The 20,755-nt window shown below is 42.1% G+C and overlaps 1 protein-coding gene across 4 annotated transcripts in view; it reads right to left on the bottom strand.

The window, feature by feature from the left end:
* The window catches only part of GRIA4 (glutamate ionotropic receptor AMPA type subunit 4), a 246,764-nt gene that overhangs the window by 74,969 nt on the left and 151,040 nt on the right, over nucleotides 1-20,755 (bottom strand). For all 4 annotated transcript variants that reach the window (XM_069972021.1, XM_069972020.1, XM_069972023.1 and 1 more), the window contains exons 4-5: nucleotides 15,638-15,822; nucleotides 2,338-2,391 (exon numbers count right to left, since the gene is read on the bottom strand). In XM_069972021.1, coding sequence (XP_069828122.1) covers nucleotides 2,338-2,391; nucleotides 15,638-15,822 — 239 coding nt within the window. The remainder of the gene's footprint in view (nucleotides 1-2,337; nucleotides 2,392-15,637; nucleotides 15,823-20,755) is intronic.

Here is a 20,755-nt window from a genome sequence, read left to right as displayed (position 1 = left end):
GTCTCTTAAGGGGAAGCATTAAGTAAATGCAGCAAAAACTCCATGAAGGGGCCGCCTAATAAGGAAGCTTGATTTATAATAAGAAGAAGACAAAAAAGAACATTAGATTCCACTTGAAAACACTGGATCTGCAATTCTAATTTTTCTACCGAATTTTTTTTTCCTCTTTGCAGAATTAGTCTCAGATATGGAAATAAAGCAATCAAGGTTTCCGCAAAAAGTGAAACCCTCTAAATATAGCCGGACCTATTATTCTGACAGATCAGCTTTATCATTGCTGGATTCTTAAATTGTACTTCACACTTGTTTAGAAAAGTGAGCGGCTGGAATACTAAGTAGGACATTAGCACCAGCCGGTAGATCATTTTTATTAGTAACGGGCTACCACACCAACATGAAGCGTAATTCTCATAACCACCGCTGTCTGCTTTATTAAGCTACAGTGCGGATGAAGGTCAGAACTAAGAGGCGAAGTATCAATGTTTAAAAACACAGTCATCATAGAGAATTTAAGAGATTAACCCATACATTGGAATCTCCGGATACTAATTCCACCACCTTACTGATAGGTTACTGCAATGCCTATGGTGGGATTTCATTATCAGTGATGACATCTCCAAATGTGGGTGTTGCAATGCTGACAGCTCCACTGACAGCTCCACTGACAGCTTCAGTTGGCAGTCCAGCATAACGTAATGCCATCTGCATGGAGTGACAGATTGAAGGGGCATTCCAGGAAAAATGAACTTTTCCCCTATCCATAGGATATAGGGAAAGTAGGAGATTGCAGAACCTCTCTACCTCCTGCCCATTTCCATATCAGACCCCAGCCTCTGTATTATGAATAGAGCCGTGGCTACAGCATGTGACCCTTGGTTCTTTTTATTCCTATGGACTGACAGCTGAGTACACCGGAAGAGCACTGTACATGGCTCTTTTTATCGGCTCCATGGGAATGAATAGAGCAAAGGGTCGCATGCCGTACCCATGACTGCATTCCTTACACAGAAACCGAGGCCTGATGCGGAAATCATCAGGGGGGTATGGAGGTGGTCCTCTGAGTAGTGACATGGCAGGAAACCGGGAGAAAATTACATCTGGTGACTGTCAGAGAGCGGGTGATGCAGTGCTGCAGGGGCACAGAGACAGGTAAGTATACATTTTTAATATGTTTGCATGGGATTTTTTTTTTTTTTTCCCGCCGGACTTCTCCTTTGGGCCACCAGGTACCAACTTTCAGCAGATATTTTTGGTAAATCTACAGTAAGTGGATCTGAACTTGTCTGGGATAAACATATATCTATCCTGAGATACAGTAGCAAGAAGGCAAATACTAAAAGGGCAGACTAGATGGACCAGGCTGGCATCTTCTGCCAACAATCTTCTATGTTTCTATTATAAGGTTATGTTCAGGGGCTCAGTTTGTGGACTACACTGCAAAATCTGTTCATTGACACTAGATGGAAACCCATGGGACCCTATAAAAGCCAGTAGGGTCATTCAGCCTCTGTTGGTGTGCATCATACAGTGAATTATCTAGCTTTATTTCCCGCTGCTGAACAGAAACTACGACCAGGGCCCTGAATGGAGCCTCCGACACAGATGTGAGAAACGATGTACAAGTGTTGGGGGTTATATCGGTACTAGATCAACATAACCTATTGTGACTATATTTGGAATTTACCTTTTAATATATAATATTTAAAGTACGTTTCATTATGACTTTTTTGTTGTTTTAAATTGGTGTTATACAGTATATGAACCATTCATATACAAATCGAGAATTATTACAGCACTCACTCTGTTCAGTAGTGCAAACAAAGGTGCCGGATACTTCTTGTTATCTGTACTTTGGTTTTCTGTGTAGATTGGGGCAGGTCTGCAGAGTCATCTCATTATTAATATAGGGTTTCATGACAAATGACTGCTCTGTAGCACTGTTGGAGGTTTCAATATGAAAAGGCTCTGTGTACTACTCCCCTGCTGACTGAATTTGTAGTTTTTTGCCACAAACCCTGCTGAGCTGTCTACACAGAGAATACAGGAGGAAGGTGCGGATCTCCAAGAAAAAAACCCTGATTCCTCCACGAGCTTTACTTTTCACAGGTACTAATTTCCCACTGATAACTAGGCCTTTGACACAGCATTGGTGCGCACTATTTGAATGTATAATGATGATGATAAACGCTCTTTTGATTAGTGTTTAATCAGATGCGTGATGAGCGAGGACCGAATAAATGCGCTACTTTTTATTTTCCACTGATTTTGCCCCAATCGGAGTCAGGGAAATGAAAATAAATAGGCTCTTAGAGCAAATTAATGAGCACAAATACTTACTAGGTTTGCAATAATGTAATGATAGCCTTTCACATGTTTCCCAACACTCACAATCTGCAATGAAAGAAGACATAATATTTTAGCCAAACACTCAGCAACACAATTAACACAGGGTAATAAACATAAAATGTAGTAATAATAGGAAAACAAAACGTAAGGTACAACCGTTTCAGTGAAAGAGAATTTACTTTGTTATTACGATACGATAGAGTCCATTGAGGGGTAAGAGACCTAGTTTTATGAATATGTTGGACACTTCACTGGGATGGTGGGAACGTTATTTCTCAAAATTCTCTAAAATTCAGGGAAGAATTTTAGAGAAGCTCTGATTTTTATTTTTGCTAGATATTAGGCTTTCTTGTCCTAAAGTGGAGCTTCACCATTACCTAACAGTCTGTTGAAGGAAATATATGAAATTAAGGACAGCAGTTTAGTCTGACAACTATCAGATCCAATTTTTTTCCCCTATTTTTTGTCCATTTTCTAAAAAACTTGTACCAAACCCCAATAAATGAAAAACAAACAAACAAAAAAATAATTATTCACATCCTTCACATTATTCACATCCTTTTGGCAGAACCCAAAGGATCCCATTATAAATCAGTAAGATCCATTGGGTGCCGCTGGTTTCGTCATGCTACAAATTCGGCACAGCGTACAGATGTCAACCGAGTCTAAAGGAGCACTCTGCCTGATTGTGATAGAACACTGACCTGAATACGTGTCTTTCAGGGAAGGATGGAGGTAGGAGGAGGTATGTATCCTGAGGGTAGAAAAAGGGCGGGGCTTAAAGGGGTTATCTAGCGCTACACAAAAAAGTGCCACTTTCTTCCAGGGACAGCACTACTCTTGTCTCCAGTTCAGGTGGGATTTACAATTAAGCTCCATTCCCTTCAATGGAACTGAGTTACAAAACCTGCACCCAAACTGGAGATAAGAGTGGTGCTGTCTCAGAAAACGGCCATGTTTTTGTGGCGGCGGATAACCCCTTTAATACCTACTGCAGGCAGGTGGACAGCGAGGGACACAGCAGGGGGGGGGGGGGGCATAAATTGAAGAATCCCTTAAATATTTTAAATTTTGATAGCAACACAAGACTCAATGAGATCAGCGCAGAAACTACTGTGGGTACTTTTATGATTTTGTGTATTTTCTACATTTACTGCTCCTTTACAAATCTAAAATAATTAAATTTCCAGCTGATTTATAGTCGTTCTCCAATGCTTCATAATTCTTACAATTATAATTACAAAATTACACATATCTTGGCATTCTATTAGAAAAGACCACAGTGGCGCCCCTCCAGATTAGCACCCTGGTCCTGGGTCATTGTGGTTCTATGGTCCCAGTCTCTTTGGCATCACTTCTCTATAATGACCCTTAGCTCTTTCATCCATCTCAATAGCTTGGTCGGACTGCAGGTAATTTACTTGGTCTGTCAGATGTTTATGTTTCCAGGTCCAGGGTACTAAATCAAAGTCAAGTGTGGCAATTATGACATGTCCTAGGAGGCTAACAAAGCCGTAACAAGCACACAGTGCACTAGGAGATATTACCTTAAAATGAAACCGAAGTGCTTACCACCTATAAAAATGTCACCTACGTTCCACTTTCCTCTAACATCTCTTTGATAGATTAGCTGCCAAAATTCTTAATATTGCTTAATATCGTGAGAGCTCCAGAGGCAGATCCATCACCAAGCTTCCTTAGATATCAAGAATCCTTTCAGAACACATTTCGAGAGCAACAATTCGGTGACACATGGTATGAATGGAACGGAGTGTAAAAATCTCTCCGCTTTCGTGCCCATGGCCGCCTTGTGACTCATTCCAAAAAAATCTAGGGCACTAAACTGAGGTTATATGGAGGCATACAGAGTCTGTTTTTTAATGCTGGATGCATTATTTTTTGCACCAGTTTCAATAGGTCTTTGATACTTTTGATCCATTTTTCGCCAATGGCACATGGCTTACTGAAAGTGGAGGTGAATTCACTGAAATAAGTGCTGTTTAGATGTGCCAAAATATGCCACATTGGTGTAAAAGTAAGCCAGCTAATATAGAAGCCTACACTACAGATTACATAAAAAATACAGAACAGAGATAAGTGAACCTTGAGCATAACCATGAACCAGGATCGTCCAAAACTGAACTCTTGGCATTTGATTACCGGTGGTGGAAGAAATTGAATGGCCAAAGAAAAAATGGTCCCATCTCTGAGTTAGGGTATGTTCACACTGAGCAAATACGGCGGAATCCCGCCGTGCTCAGTGTCCCAATGTGAGTGAATGAAAGGGTGCGCGTTCCTCCACTGCCGCCGCCGGAGATTGGCGGCTGCGGAGGAGCGTGCCCTCTCCCATAGATGGGCTATGGCACACTGAGACAGGCGGGATTCTGCGGTGGAAAGTTCTGCTGCGGAATTCCGCCTGTTTTACTCAGTGTGAACATAACCTAATAGAGAATTAGCTGGGCACCATGAAGGGGGCTCTTTGGGCTTCAATACAGCAGTGAGAGCACTAAAATACCCTTGTCACCATTCTGAAGGGTTAATCTAACAAAACCACGTTTATATCAATGGACTATACCTGGCCATTCTTTCACTAGTTTGTGCCATTTTTCCCCTCGTTGCCCCCCTGCAAACTCCATCTCTCTTTCTGCTTTCCCTATGCTCAGCTGCAGTGTGAATGCTACCTCCTACACACTATATACTGTACACACTAAAAACAATATACTTCAATCCTAGCTCACTGTAGCAAACCTTCAGAAGTTCCTAGACCAGCACTGAGTCTAACAAGTGAATCCAGTGTTTTCTGTGACCACAAAGTCTGCACATTGCACAGGCTGTTTGTCTCCTCTTTCTGTTCACTCATCCCCCTTTGGGCACTCCCTCCTCTACAGGGCATAATGGGCAGTGCAAAGCCTTCTTTACTTTGCTTCTCTGTGATATAGACGGCTTCTTCTTGATAATGTGTATGTGTGTGTGTGACCTGTGAGTACAGAAAGAAGCTCTTATGCCTATTAAAATCTATTACAGGTGTTCTTATATTAGCTTGTACTATTGTTTTCTGTAAAGACGGACTTTATAAACCTTATACTCCATGTGCATACAGCAGGGGTGGGGAACCTCCGTCCCGGGGGCCGCCGAGACATCCTGATGTGGCCCATGGCTCTCCTGTGATGTGGACCGCTCTGGTGAGGCCGGAGCCAGCACACAGAGCATCCTTCTGTGTCTGTGAATGCGACCACTGCCAGACACAGGAGGATGCTGTCCGTGCCGACTACTTCCCTACCAGAGCGGCGTACGTCTTCTTTCTCTGGCAGGCCATGCGATGACATAATTTCATCGTGTGCCGCCTGCAGGAGAAGACCGGCACAGAATAGAGAAGAGATAGAAGAGGATCTGGGCAGCGTGGGAGCGGAGGAAAGTCCGCACTGGGAGTTAACATCAGCTATCAGGGGCATCGCTGAGGGTTAACATCAGCTACCAGGGGCATCGCTGAGGGTTAACATCAGTTACTAGGGGCATCATTGGGAGTTAATTAGGACTACCAGGGGCATCAATAAGGGTTAACTACAGCTACCAAAGGCATCGCTGAGGGTTAAAATCAACTACCAGGGGCATCACTGGGGGTTAACATCAGCTACCAGGAGCATAGCTGAGGGTTAAAATCAGCTACCAGGGGCATCCCTGGGAGTTAATTAGGATTACCAGGGGCATCAATAAGGATTCACATCAGGTACTAGAGGCATCACAGAGGGTTAACTACAATAGCAGGGGCATTAGGGGAACAATACTTTGCCTTGCCCCGGGTGCAGCCAACCCACAATAATAGCTGCCATGCACAGTATGTGGCCCACAAATTATTTTATTAATGCCCAACCGGCCCTTGACAGGGCTACCTGGCATACAGGGTAGCAAATAATATTTAGGTCAAGAAGTTTGTTGTAGATGTAGCAATAATTTCGTCCTACAGTTGTTTTCACTAATCTGTGGTTGCAGGCACATGCATTAGAAGGTGATACTCCATTCCATGTCTATAGGGCCAATGGAAGCAGTTAAACATTTTACTTGGTTGCCTTTGTCAGCCCCATGGACATTAAATGGAGCAAACAGAAGCATGGATAGTCACTGTTTAAGTTTCTGATTAAGAAACTGAGGACTCGAGGGATAACAGGGCCCCCTGTGATCATACACTTATCACCTTTCCTGTGGATAGGTGAAAATGTTTTTGCAGGATGGCATTTTAATTTTATTAAAATCTACACTTAGTCAAAAATATTTGGAATATAAAGAAAATGTCAAAATTATTGTCTATCATGTTAGCCGTTCTAAGGTCACAAGAAGGTCCACTCCTATCCTCTAAGTCTTCCTTACAGTCACAGCGGGAAGAACTTTTTTTCCTAGCGTGCATGGACATGATTATATTTATGCCCATCGAGCGTGATACGTGACACGTGATACATGATACAGGAAATGTTGTATCATAGAAGACCTTTTAGTGCTAGCTTTGTATCATTTTGTGCATTTTACTGTGGGAAATGTAATTTAGGTGACACTGGGAGAAGAAGTCGGAAACGATCTTCTCAATAGAAATTCACATCACTTGCAACCTTGGACAAACTAATAAATACATGTATTAGCTATGTTCACACTTAGACAGAGATCCATAAATATTGTAAGATTTTATTCTGAGCATCCTATGGATATGAGATAACAAGCTGACCGCCAGGACCCCCACGGATCCAGAGAATGGGGACTCAATCTTTACCTGAAATGATTGGCACTGTATTCATTGCAGGGATGACTGCGTCCCTGTTCTTGCAATCGTAGGGAGTTCCAGCAGTTGGACCCCCAGGGATCAGCTTGTTATGACCCAATCCTATGGAAGAATAATAACAAAGGGGGGAAAGGAATACTCCTCTAACTCAAAGTATTGTCACAATATATAGATGTGTGCACCCTCACCTTTCCTTAAAGCATAACTGTCATAATATATATATATATTTTTTTTTTCTCCAGAAATCAGTAGTATAAGCGATTTTAAGAAACTCTATAATAGGTTTTATTAGGCAAAAAAGCCTCTTTCTGTACTCAAAAAGCAATTTCCCAGCCTCCCCCCCCCCTCACTTCTTATCTGTGCATTATCAGGCAAAGCCGTATTCATACAGAGAAGCCAGTGAAGATGGGTTCTGCTGTGTCCATTATATCCTATGGAGGGGGGAGGGGCCGAGGAAGATGAGTGAGCAGGAAGAACAGACATGAAGGTCAGCTGTTTGTAGACTTGTCTGGGCACCAAAAACGCTGGAATCAGGGGTCAGAAAGGTCAGTGATTATCTAGGAACTTGCTGAGAGAAGATTGCAGGGTGTTGTGCTGTGCAGGACTCCTCCATGCTCACTCACTCCTCTCAGCCCCTCCCCTCTCCATAGACACATAATGCACACAGAAATCCAGCTTCTTCTGAAGTCAGGGGGGACCTAGGAAAACTGCTTTTTCAGTACAGAAGAAAACTCTTTTGGTAAATAAAACCTATTACAGAGTTTCTTAAAATCGCTTGAACTATAGATATTTATTGTTTGCAGAAAAATGACAGTCACGCTTTAAAGTTAGTCAAGGAGTCTAATTTTTACATTATTGGGACTTAACAGCCAAACCACAGTCAGACTACAAGCCATACCACAACCACATATAGACATTTAGCATGATCATCTTTAGAGTATCTAAATAACCATGTGTTTTGTTTTTTTAAGACAGACCCATCAATTTTTTGTTGACTAAAACAGAATAAAATAACGTTTTCTACCCTGAATCAGGAGATATAACTCTTATGTCAATCCATCTCTCCAGAACTGAGATATAAGCTTTAGAAGTTTTATGCAAATTAGTAGAGAAAGCCCAGCTACAAAAGCCCAGCAATGGGCGCCCCCCTTCTCTCCTATGCCTGCATGTAAAGCTTTTATACCCCAGGGGAACACTCTGTGGGCTTTATCTCTCAAATTTGCATAAAACTTCCAAAGCTTATATCTCAGTGCTGGAATGACAGATTGAAATAAGAATTATATTTACTTATTCATGATAAGAAGCCATATTGTATACTGCTTTTACTTTATTTCATTAAATGATGCTGACAGGTTATGTTGAGGCAAGAGGAAAGGTAAGGATGGACACACTTGGGCAAAATGTAACTATAATGATAGTATTCTGTACCAGTACAATGTCTACTGTACATTATGAAGGATTTGATAGCCCTATTGCTGCCGACATCAAGCCTTTCACATGTCATACAGTAAATGGAATCATTGATCTCCGCCACTAGATGGAGATCACTTGCTGCACAAGTCATCTTGTATTGAAAAGAAAACCGAGCACAGAAATATATAAAAAAAACAAAAGTATGATAACAAAATGTATTTTTCATTCCATGCTTTTATCCGCAGTGAAATCAGCACAGCTTTAGAGGACTTTACACACATAGAAAAACAAAACTCTATTCATTGTAGGATTTATACTATTTGCATGTTTTATGCAAACAACATAAAACATGCTTTTCTCTTATATCTAGCACCCTTTAGGTAAAGAACCTTACAGAAACTTAAAGGGGCTATCCAGGCTTTGAAAAACATGGCTGCTTTCTTCCAGAGACAGCCTCTCTCCTGTCCTCAGGTTGGGTGTGGGTTTGGCAGCTCAGTTTTATCGAAGTGAATGGAGCTGACAACCTGAGGACACCGGTAGTGCTGTTGTTGCAAGAAAGTAGCTGTGTCTTTTCTAATCCTGGATAACCCATTTAAAGGGGTTATCCAGCAAATATCTTTTCTTTTACATCAACTGGTATCAGAAAGATATATAGATGTGTAATTTACTTCTATAAAAAAATCTCCAGTCTTCCAGTACTTATCAGTTACTGTATGTCCTGCAGGAAGTGGTATATTCTTTCCGGTCTGACACAGCGCTCTCTGCTGCCATCTCTGTACGAGACAGGAACTGCCCAGAGTGGTAGAGGTTTTCTATGGGAATCCGCTACTGCTCTGAACATTTCCTGACATGGGCAGAGGTGGCAGCAGAGAGCACTGTCAGACTGGGAAGAACACACCACTTCCTGCAGGACGTACAGCAGCTGATAAGTACTGGAAGACTGGAGATTTTTTTACTAGAAGTAAATTACAAATCTAAATAACTTTCTGAAACCTGTTGATTTTAAAGAAAAATATTTTTTTCTGGAGTACCCCTTTAACCATGTCTGAAGACCAATGGAAGACAGAGATTAAAAGTAAATGAATAAGAAAGGATTTTTATTTGAATTCCTGTAGAAGAATATATAAAATATCAACAAGACACCATAATAACCTAAAAAAAAAAAATACATACCTTATTGTCACTCTTACAGGGATGAGCCTCTTAAAGGAGAATATTAGTCTTAATGTATTATATATGTCTTTCTGCAAGCCCCATATAAGTAGACTCCTGGAGGTCCATCCCCCAGGACCGCTGCTGTTCATGAGACCATCCCCGCCGGCGCCTACACTCGCTGTATTCTCCAGGTGAAACAGCCTGTGAATGCGCTGGAGAGGGTGAGTATCTTGCCAATGATGGGGGGGTTCTGGGACCGATGTCATGAAGGTTGTTCTACTGGATGAAGGCGCTGCAATCCTTTAACCCCTAAGCCTATGCCTTCCGAAATCACTCGCCGCTTCCGTTCCGTCAGTAAGGACAATGTGCTTAATACACCGTACACAGGTGACTGGACCACTCTATATATACATACCTTGATAGTATTCCGGATCCTAGTTTCACGTCATTCCATGGTTGTAATACTGTAATACTTATTTATATTGAGAAACGTAGGGCAGTGATCCTCAATCTGTGACTCTCGGGGATGTTAAAAAACTACAATTCCCAGCAGGCCCCTATAACTGCCTACTGGAAGTTGTCGCTTTGTAACAGCTGGAGAGCTGAGGGACACCACTAAAGTGGAATGTGATCACACTTTTTAGTATTACAAGAAAAAAAAAAAGTTGAGTGTTGGGATTGTACCTGAATGTGGTCATGACTAGAGTTGGTCGAACCTCGGAAAATCCTAGGTTCAACTGAACTTGAACATTCCTGAACCTTCCGCATTAGATATCTGATGCCTTCCCGTTCCATGCGGAAGGAGGAGCGTGCCCGGGGACCGCCTGGAATTCTGGGATTCAGCCTGTAATAGTGCGGAAGGTTTGGGAATGTTCGAGTTCGATCGAACCTAGGATTTTCCGAGGTTCGATCAACTCTAGTCATGAGCGACATGTTGTACTCGAATCATATTCAACCAAGTATTCATAGTACTTCTTGGGGAGACCATATACAGTACTTCATTCCACAAAATTTATAATTTATGTATAATTATCAGTTCTCCTTATGAAGAAAAACACACTGCCACTATTCACAACAAGGCTCCAAACACCTACTGGATGGGTTCGGCGGACCTATATTTTACATCTTGATAGCATAGCCTTATGGTCCTATCCTTCCTTTACTGACCACCTTGACATTCTACAATTGTATTAAAGTCTATGGAGTGAATCAGTTGACTCTTGCATTCGGCCAGGTTGTAGAGATTGGTCAGGATCTAAACAACCAGACTCTGAAAGATCAAATGTTTTACATGTCTCTATGCTGTTTTTTATTATTATTACAGTAATACTTCAGATTTCCTATTGGCTCAACGTAGCCTAAGATGAGTGTCACAAGATGACAACATTAAAAAAGAAACAAAAAATAAATAAATAAATAAATTTTCCATACTTTTACCTCTACACAAGGTATACTTTTACCAATATACAAGGTACGATTAGACTTGTCTCCTTGTCTCTGTACAAGGAGAGAACTTATTCCATTTGATGAACTTCCTAGACAGATAAAGCTGGAGAAATCTGTAGCATGCACTATTCTTCCAAGCAGGTCTAATGATTTTAGTGGACAGCATCAATATAGAAAAGAGCCTGTGGAGCCTCATTTAAGAGTCTCAAAACATAGAACTAGCCAGATATCCCTCCGGGAAGGACCCAGCCAAACGGTGGCTCCTAACCAGAATCCTGCTCCACACTGATGAGGGGCAACACCCCGAAACAGCTGTCTGTGGATGGTTACCTGGCCTTGGTTTTTTCCTCGTCATTACATTGACTTATAGGGCCACTTAATATGGTGGTTTTGGTGGTTTCTCTGTAGAAGCCACCCCTTGGCTGAGTCCTACCCGGAGGGATATCTGGCTAGTCCTGTGTTTCGAGACTCTTAAATGAGGTTCCACAGGCTGTTTGTATATTTCTGTTTCCCAGGGAACAATGCACCTAGGATTTTACTGGATCGAGCGCTTTAACCAGCAGCCGACAGTGTTATCTTTGGCGGTCTCCCTGAGATCAGCGATCTGTTTTCAGTAAATGACACTTTAGAGTAGAAAAAAATAGAATCAACAGTAGCTTCAGTTTTCCTCCAACTCTGATATAAAATCACAACACATCTAGTTATAATCTCCTACGATGCTTAAGCAAAAATATCCAAAAAGCTTTACCACATTACCATCAAGAGAGAAGAACAAGACCACAGAGATCTGCATGTGTAGAAATGAGTTTGTCTATGTGTGATTGATCTCGGCGTGTTTGTTGTGATTTATGTAGACGGAGACAAATTAGGTAATTTACCAGAGTACTTGCTTCTATCCGCTACCGTGTCATCCAAAATGTGTAGCTAAGATCTGTCTGTTATAAATATACATAGTGAGTAATGTACATTGTGAAGGACATGTCACCCGCTCACAGTACAACATTTCATTACAATCTCCATAAAGATTTTTTTTTTTTTTTACTATTTATGACTCGGTTTATATTGGCAAGCGGGGGCTCAAGAACAAAAATATCTTCATACATTGGTCAACCCAGTGATTTATGGACGAAATGTACATTGTCCGGGATGTGAAAAATATGTTTTTTATGCTCTGGCTGAGTGCAGTATTGTAGCTTCACTCTCATCCACTTCAATTCTGGGCACAGCAAATTAAAGGGGTTGTCCAGTGAAAATCTCTTTCTTTCAGATTAACTGGTTTCAAAAAGTTAATTAATTAAGATTTAATAATCTTCCAGTACTTATCAGCTGCTGTATGTCCTGCATGAAGTGTTGAATTCTTTCCAGTCTGACACAGTGCTCTCTGCTGCTACCTCTGTCCATGTCAGGAACTGTCCAGAGCAGCAGCAAATCCTCAAAGAAAACCTCTACTTCTCTGGACAGTTCCTGTCTCGGACAGAGGAGCACTGTGACAGACTGAAAAGAATACATTTCTTGCAGGACATACAGCAGCGGATAAATATGGGAAGACGTAATAGAGGTATATTACAAATCAATATAACTTTCTGAAACCAGTTGATTTAAAAGAAAAAGATTTTTTGCAGGATAACCCCTTTAATTGGGGTGGTGCTGTTTCTAGAAGAAAGCAGCCCCATTTTTTTTATAATCCTACCTAGCCCCTTCCAGATATGTGCTCTATCCAAAGAAAAAGCTGGTTCAGATGGAACTAAGGGAAGCCAGATGTCAATTGGTCCAAAACACATTTAATAGGTGTTTCCATTGGATTAAACATGGCTCCTGGCCCCTCCAGCCTGTTTATGGCCGCAGGGGGTGGCCTGGAGATGACTTTTAATGGAAGGCAATTATGCTGCGTTTACACGGAAAGATTATCGTTCGAATTTTCGCAAAAACAATCGCATTTGAGCGTTAATCGGCTCTTTTGAACACAACGAACGATCAAGCAATGAGCGAAAAATCGTTCATTGTCATCTTTCAACATGTTCTCAAATCGTCGTTGGTCGTTCGCTAAAAATTCGCAGATCGCTTTGTGTAAACAGTCTTTCACCGATTCACCCTATGTGTGAGATAGGCCTAAGCGATCTTAAAACGATCGCAATAATGATTTTTCCAAAAGATATATCGTTCCGTGTAAACGCAGATCGTTATAAAAACACATTGTTATTTCGAAAACGTTAATCGTTCGATTGGGCGAATTATCGCTCCGTGTAAACGCAGCATTAGTATAGCTACCCTGTACTGCACACTATATAAGCTACGCTGTATACGCAACTTCAGGATTAGAGAATCGAAAAGCATGCAGGTATTTAGATTTAGTGAAATGCTGGTCATAGAGAATTCCCCCCCCCCTATAGTAGTGAACACTGTTTTGTAGGTCAAAGGTTAAGATTCTTTATAAGACTGTTCCTTAAAGTGGCTCTCCATGATTAGGATAAAGGGCATGCTCTATTTCTAGAAAAAAAAAAAAATCAGTCTGTGTGTTGTGTCCGTGTATTGTGGCAGTAAACGACTACTAGGCTCTAGGCAAAGAATTGTGTTTTTTAAAGTGTACCTGTCGTCATGGCTGCTGTCAAATCAGTGGTTAATTGCACTCTGCGCCCAAAAGTTCTGTTCCATCTTATCCAATAGGGGTTACGCACATTATGGTCTTGGCATGTTGGTTGCCATGGATACCCAATTTTTTGGGTGCAGAGTGGAATTTGTTGCTGATCCGGCAGGGGTAACAATGACAGGCACACTTTAAAGGGGTTATCCAGGGCTACAAAAACATGGCCACTTTCTTCCAGAGACAGCCCCACTCTTGTCTCCAGTTTGGGCGGGGTTTTGCTGCTCAGTTCCATTGAAGTGAATGGAGCTTAATTGCAAACCACACCTGACCTGGAGACAAGTCGTCTCTGAAAGAAAGTGGCCATGTTTTTGTAGCGCCGGATAACCCCTTTAAAACCCTTTTTAGGACTGATCCTAAGAGACCGGGTAGGTAAAAAAGAGAAACTTCCTAATTTATTTGTACACAATACGCAGCTCTCTTCATTCTCTTACAGCTTACCTCTTACGTGTCATACATAGCAGCTCCTACAGTCTATAGATCAGGCAATGTATTAGTACAGATCAGCAGATGTGTCCACCCTTTCCTTTCTGTCATCTCATTAAGGACTCCAATTTCTTATAATACAAACTGAATACCTTATAGCAACATACTAGAAAAACCCTCGGCAAGCCAAACTCCACACCACAGCCACTGGGTGGTCACCCAGAGACACAACCTCTGACAGAAAGGTCCAAACTCATGTATTTCTTTCAATCCTGTTCATCTTGCGTCACTCATCTGTGGTGAGCCAAGAGGAATGGTAAGGAAAGGCATGTCTGTATTTGGCTTGAGTGTATGGCTCGAGATGTAGACCATCGATGGCCTGAGACATGGCCATAATCTTTACAAGTGGCCATGGGTAGCAATGATAATTCTCTCAGACCACTTAGGCGTCTGAACAATTAAAGTGACTCTGTACCCACAATCTGCGCACCCCACCCCAAACCGCTTGTACCGTAAGATAGCTCCTTTTATTCCAAGATATGTCCTGGGGTCTGTTCAGCAGGTGATGCAGTTATTGTCCTTACAAAAAACTTTTAAACTTGCAAACCTCTGTGAAATTGGCATGGCCTATAATGTGTGTGCCCTAGGCCCGCTATGCCCCTATGTCCCTCCTTCCCACCCTCCTCACCATTAGGAATACCCCATGGCAAGATTTCTCCGATTCATCACTTGTCTGAACACTGCACATGTGCTGGATTGTTAAGGCCCATGTGCAGTGTTGAGACAAGTGAAGATTAGGAGAAATCCTGCCTGGGGCATTCCTAATGATGAAAAGGGCGGGGAGGAGGGATGGAGAGGCGGTGCAAACCTAGGGCACAGACACTCCAGCCGACTCCAATTTGACACAGTGCTGCAAGTTTAAAAGCTGTTTTTTAGGACAATAACTGCATCACCTGCCGAATCGCTTTAAATACTTTAAATTATGGTAAATCCCGATGGACCTTTAATGTTTGATCAGTGGCGGGCCAACCAGCCTTAGCACAATAAATGGACCATGGCACATCCCCTTCATGGTTTTCACAGGTTGAATGGCTCATTCATGAATGGCTGTGCAGCTCTTCCCATTCACATGAACTCCTTTGTCCAGAGGTTGTACCAACACTGATCAAACATGGATGACATATGGAGAATGCCTTTAATTCTGGACAAACCCCTTAAACTTAAATTTAAAAGAAAGAAAAATACTCCTCTTGAATCTTATTGGATGTAAAAGTAAAACATGTCGGCAATAATTGGATATCACTGAAATGCTTAAATCTACAGAAACTGCTGAAACATTGGCCAAGAAAAATGACATAAAGAGCGCTCAGGATCGGCATTTCCTTTGTATTATATAGTTGACCCCAGTTCATTTGTCCTAAGTGAAGAAGATGAACGGTTACCTGTTCCAGAATATTCTGAAGCCTTTCCACTTCACAGTCTATTACAAACTTATTTTCTTGTCTCCGGTCCAGGTCTTCTAATAGACGTCTGTAGCTGGCATCATTGAAATTTTCCACACATATCGCACTAACTTGCCAACCATTTTGTCCGGCCTTCTCCATGATTGCCTGAAGTATGGAGTATCCTGTAAAACACAAAACAGACAGAACATTTAGTCAGATTTTTATAGGCATTGCCACCTAAATGCGATATGGTGCCAACTAACTTTCCTAACACTTAGACCTGTAATATCTACTGTTTAGATACATTTCAAAAAGGCTTTTCCACCAATAAAACCTGTCTCTCTGTTCCTGCTGTGCTCTCTAGTTCAGTCAACCAACACTATCACCATCTCCAGACCCATATGTGTGTGTGTGGGGGGGGGGGGGGGGGGAGAAGCTTGTGTGGGGGTAGTGGGCAGGGTTATAGTTGAGAAGGTATTGTTGGAGGCAGATTGCATTGACTGAATTCCAAGCTAGAATGTACAGCTGCAACAGGAAGTTCCTTCCAGGATGTACACTATACAGGAAGGTCATAAATGGATGTACATTAGACAGAAAATTAGTTTACTGACGTGAACAGAGCAGACAGTTTACATCAGACACCAGAGAAAATTATGAATGAACACAGAAAAAGAGTACAAGGGAGTTATCAGATGTTTAAAATAGGTTTCATCAATGAAAAACACCCTCAAGGATCAAAGCCGCCAGCTTGGCCTGTGCGGTACCATCTGCTGGCCGCTCATATGTTATGGTGTCATACAGAGTACAACTAACTATACTGAAGAGTGCCTATGGTGGGTACTGTAACGTGCCCAAATACCAGTGCCAAACAGAGGTCAACACTTCCGTAAAAATGCCGAAATATCCATGCCGTTTGGAACTACAACCCCATACACAAGGCACAATCATGTTATTTAGCACTCAAATTATATACATGTGCAGTCTGAATAGTTCCTTCTTGGACGGGATACCCTTTGCCAGGCCACTCGGACCCAGGAACATCTGAAGGATCAGGATTATATAAAGAGTGGCATCAGTTGGCAAGTTAGAAGAGAGGCAGAGACTCTCACAATTAGCAGCCAAACATATGTGAGAGTGGAGAAGGAGGACACTGAATAACTGGGAGTCATATTCCCAAACATAGTCTTGACACCCTCGGCCAAGGTCTCGACACACTTTTACAAACTTCGATCGTTGCTACTATGGTCAGTGGGGGTCCAACTCCCTAACACCTGCAAAATTAATGGCCGACTGCTGAGTTCCCTTGATTCTGCTTAGAAAGAGGAAAACCGATTTCTGTAGGGATTCATAGAAAGTCTTTATATAGACTTTCTATGAATCCGCACACCACCTGTTCGGTTCTCCAAGTAGAGCTGAAGAAAGCCAAGCAGAAACGAACAGGAACAGTGTTTTATCCCCTTTATTTTAGCGATTGTTGCAATTCTCAGTATCCGGACCCCCCAACAATTGAAACTTGACATGTCACCAATAATTTCTCTTACACAAACAAATTACATCCAAGTACCCCCAAGGCTATAGTCATACACAACATGAGCACTGTGTGAGCATTGCTTAGTACATGGCATGTTATCTCTGAGGTACACGTACCACAGATTGAGGTTGTAGACACTAGAGGGTTCTCCTATGTTGCTGACTGCAAACTCCACATACATGTGCCCCCAAAGACCCCTCAGAAATGCTCTGCTTCAATGTCTCCTCGCAGGTTTAGCTGACTGCCTTAATAAACAGAGGCACCAAGCTGCAGAACTGCCGACAGGACACGTCTACAGTGTAATAGGCTCCGCTCCTGCTTCTCCCTAATGACTTTCCAATTGCGTTAACCTGAGCCAAATTAATTAATGCACGTTAAGGAAATGCTATTAAAATAATGAATTCACCAACTTACTGCATTCGTATTATCAAGGGGAATCCCAAGCCCAGCGTTAAGACACAGTATGAAGAGCATTACCTGGGATAATTCAGGTAGGATAGAAAGAATCCTTACTGAAACCATGAGGAGCCTGGGACTTAAAGGGAACTTGGCATCAAGGCAGGACCTTTACATGTGGAGGTGATCGGAAGAGTGAGGGATGCCAACCAACAGAGAAAAATGCGGGGGGAGGGGGCAATCACATGACTCTTTATAGTAATGTTTCACAGTTCCTGTCCGCCTTAGTAGAAAGAGAAATTTAGACAGCAATGACTGGTCCAGAATCATCAAGACAATGGTAAAACTGCTGGTCGTCACACAGCAGAATCCCACACCTAGCAGTGTTGTGCAAGCATAAGGCACAACTCTCCGACAGCATGTACAGGACAGGGGCACCTGAGGAAGAGGCTGGTTAATCCTAGAAACACGTTGTGTGATAATCTATTTTATGTTTTTTTAAATTAAATAGATATATCATGAGATTATGAACCTTGCACCTTGCGGATGATCTGTGCCTGATATATCTGTGGTTTCCTGTGAATTGGAGTGCATGGCAGCACTGATTGACTGATGAGGAGCGAAAAGAGCCGGAAGCCTCACACACAGCCGCGGCGCCGAGCAGGTAATGTATGCTCCAGGCCAGGGTCTGCAGGTGCCAGGCGGCGGGGGTTAAAGGGGCCAGGTTACATGTCCACAGTGGAATAAAAATTCCGCTGCGGATATGTAACCTCATAGACCTTCACACTACCAGGATCTGCAGCGCACTGGCAGCATGAAATCCGCTGCGGATTCGGTACATGTGAAGCTACCCTAAGGCTGTTTTCACGTTTTCCGTGCGACTATTTATTGAGCAGCAAAGCCTCAAGTGATTCACTGAGGGTCACCATGTTACATTATAGGGGAGACTAAGTAATAACATAGGATCTATTCTTCTATATGGCAACCATATTCACTCATGGGGTATATGGAAGGGGGGTGGTCTTATGTAGTCAAATTCCCATATAATAGTTGCATAAAGTGTGCAGGTGTCTGCCCACTACGTTGTGCAATGAGTGTCTGGCATCAGTATCACTGGCCCACAGAATCTCCCATACGGCTTCTTAGAAATACATTAATACAAAGTGCAAACAAAAATAGAGCGAACCTCTCGGTATCTCGGTGTCGTGCTGTTGGCTGTCATTTTAGAGCTCCATATGCCTCGTGTTATTTTAGTGAAAATCTAACAATTAGCAGCACATTTAGGAAATCCTTTTCTGCAGCAAATTGCCAGATTACAGACTGTGTATGAGGAAATTAATAGCCGGCGCCAATCAGGAACATAGAGCTGGATGTGGCGGAGAATTCTCTGAAGTAATGATCTGTTTAGTAAGCAGTGGAACATATCACCATTGTATATATACAGCCTCCTTTCATTGTCTCTTTCCTGATTCATTATTTGTTTTTTAATATGAGAATCAGAGCATTGTCCTTGGCCACTTCACACTGTAATACTCAATAAATCTCAACCATTTAACCCTATATCCTGTTTACAACTGTAGCAGTAGAAAATCCCCATAGAAAACCTCTCCTGCTCTGGACAGTTCCTGACATGGACAGAGGTGGCAGCAGAGAGCACTGTGTCAGACTGGAAAGAAATTAGTAATATAAATTGCTACTAAATTGCTACTAATTAATTGAAAAATATTTTTTTTCCCCACCGGAGTACCCCTTTAAGAAGACTCAAGATGGATCAGTATTGGAAATATTACAAATAACTGCTTGATTATTATGTGCGGCCAATCACTGTCATTATTGTTCTAATCCACCATTTACACAATGAGATCTGCTGTTGGCAAATGATAATATATAGACCCTCAGGTTCAATGCTCCACAGCAGCTGCTTACCCAAGGCAATTATCTGGCCATTCTACTGAATCACCCCATATAAAAGGACCTTTAGTTTCCTGGTTTAAAAGAGAGCTTGCATCACTACCCTCTAGTCTTCAGTTTCTCCTGTGTTACTGTGTTGTCACGAACCAGCTTAAAGTGCCTGCTCAGCCAATCAGTGACTCTAGTGGTGTCCCGCCCCCGTCACTGAAAGGCTGATCAGGCATTCCTAAGTTGGGTTGTGATGTTGCAAGAGTGGAAGCTGCAGGAGGCCAACAGGAGTCAATGAGCAGTGATGTAGCGCGGTGAGGGCACAGGGATGGGTAAGTATTGATTTTGTTATTATATTTCTGCACCCTCCTGTCTGCACTGAAATTTTCTTTTGACCTGAGTTCTCCTTTAACATTGGCACTGAGTGAATTTCATCCACATAATTGGATCATCAGGCATTTGATAAGCCCTGGATCGCAGTAAGACATTATCTAACCCTCAGTGTCAATTGGGGGTAATAATTATGTTTCTATACATATCTTTTCCCACAATTCAGCCAGGCAGGGGGTCATTGTGGGAAAGATCAGTTCTCACACTGTGATTAATAACATTTTGATGTTCTCCATATCTAAAGGTTATGACATTTCTAGCGCTGAAATTAGAACAAGACGCTGTGACTTTATTTATTTATATTTTTTTATCTTTAAAGCAATACAACAATAAAAACAAGGGAAAAAATAATAAACATGATAAAGAAGTTATACTTACCTGTCCTCATGCCCCTGCAGGGCAGTTGGTTATGGTTACCTACTGGCCTCCTGTGGCTCCTGGTGCTTTGACATCAGAGATGCCTCCTCAGCCAGTCAATGACTGAGTGAGGCAAGACACCTCTGCAGTCACTGACTTACTGAGAGGCTAGTTTCTGTCGGGTTGTGATGACACAGGAAGCTGAGGGAGATTGGAAGCTAGGGCTGCAGGGTCACAGGGATGGGTAAGTATAACTTTTTCATTATGTTGGATTTTTACTCTTTGTCTGAGTTCTCCTTAAACTAACAATAAGGTGAGCCAGGACACATCTGTATCTCAGGATTCTTAACCTGTGGCTCCCCATCTGCTAAAAAACTACAACTCTCAGCATACCCTTACAGCTTGGTATTCTTGAAGCTGTGGTTTTGCACCAGTTGGGATTTTCTGATCTATTTCTCTACTTTTTCCCTCTCTATCATCTATGTATCTTACAATAGCCTACAAAAGCCTACCTCGTCAAGATGTTTTATGCATCCCATGGT

The sequence above is a fragment of the Dendropsophus ebraccatus genome, chromosome 5 (assembly GCF_027789765.1).
Source record: "Dendropsophus ebraccatus isolate aDenEbr1 chromosome 5, aDenEbr1.pat, whole genome shotgun sequence".
NCBI lineage: Eukaryota > Metazoa > Chordata > Amphibia > Anura > Hylidae > Dendropsophus > Dendropsophus ebraccatus.
Note: the sequence above shows the minus strand (reverse complement) of the source record. Positions and strands in the feature narration are given on the sequence as shown.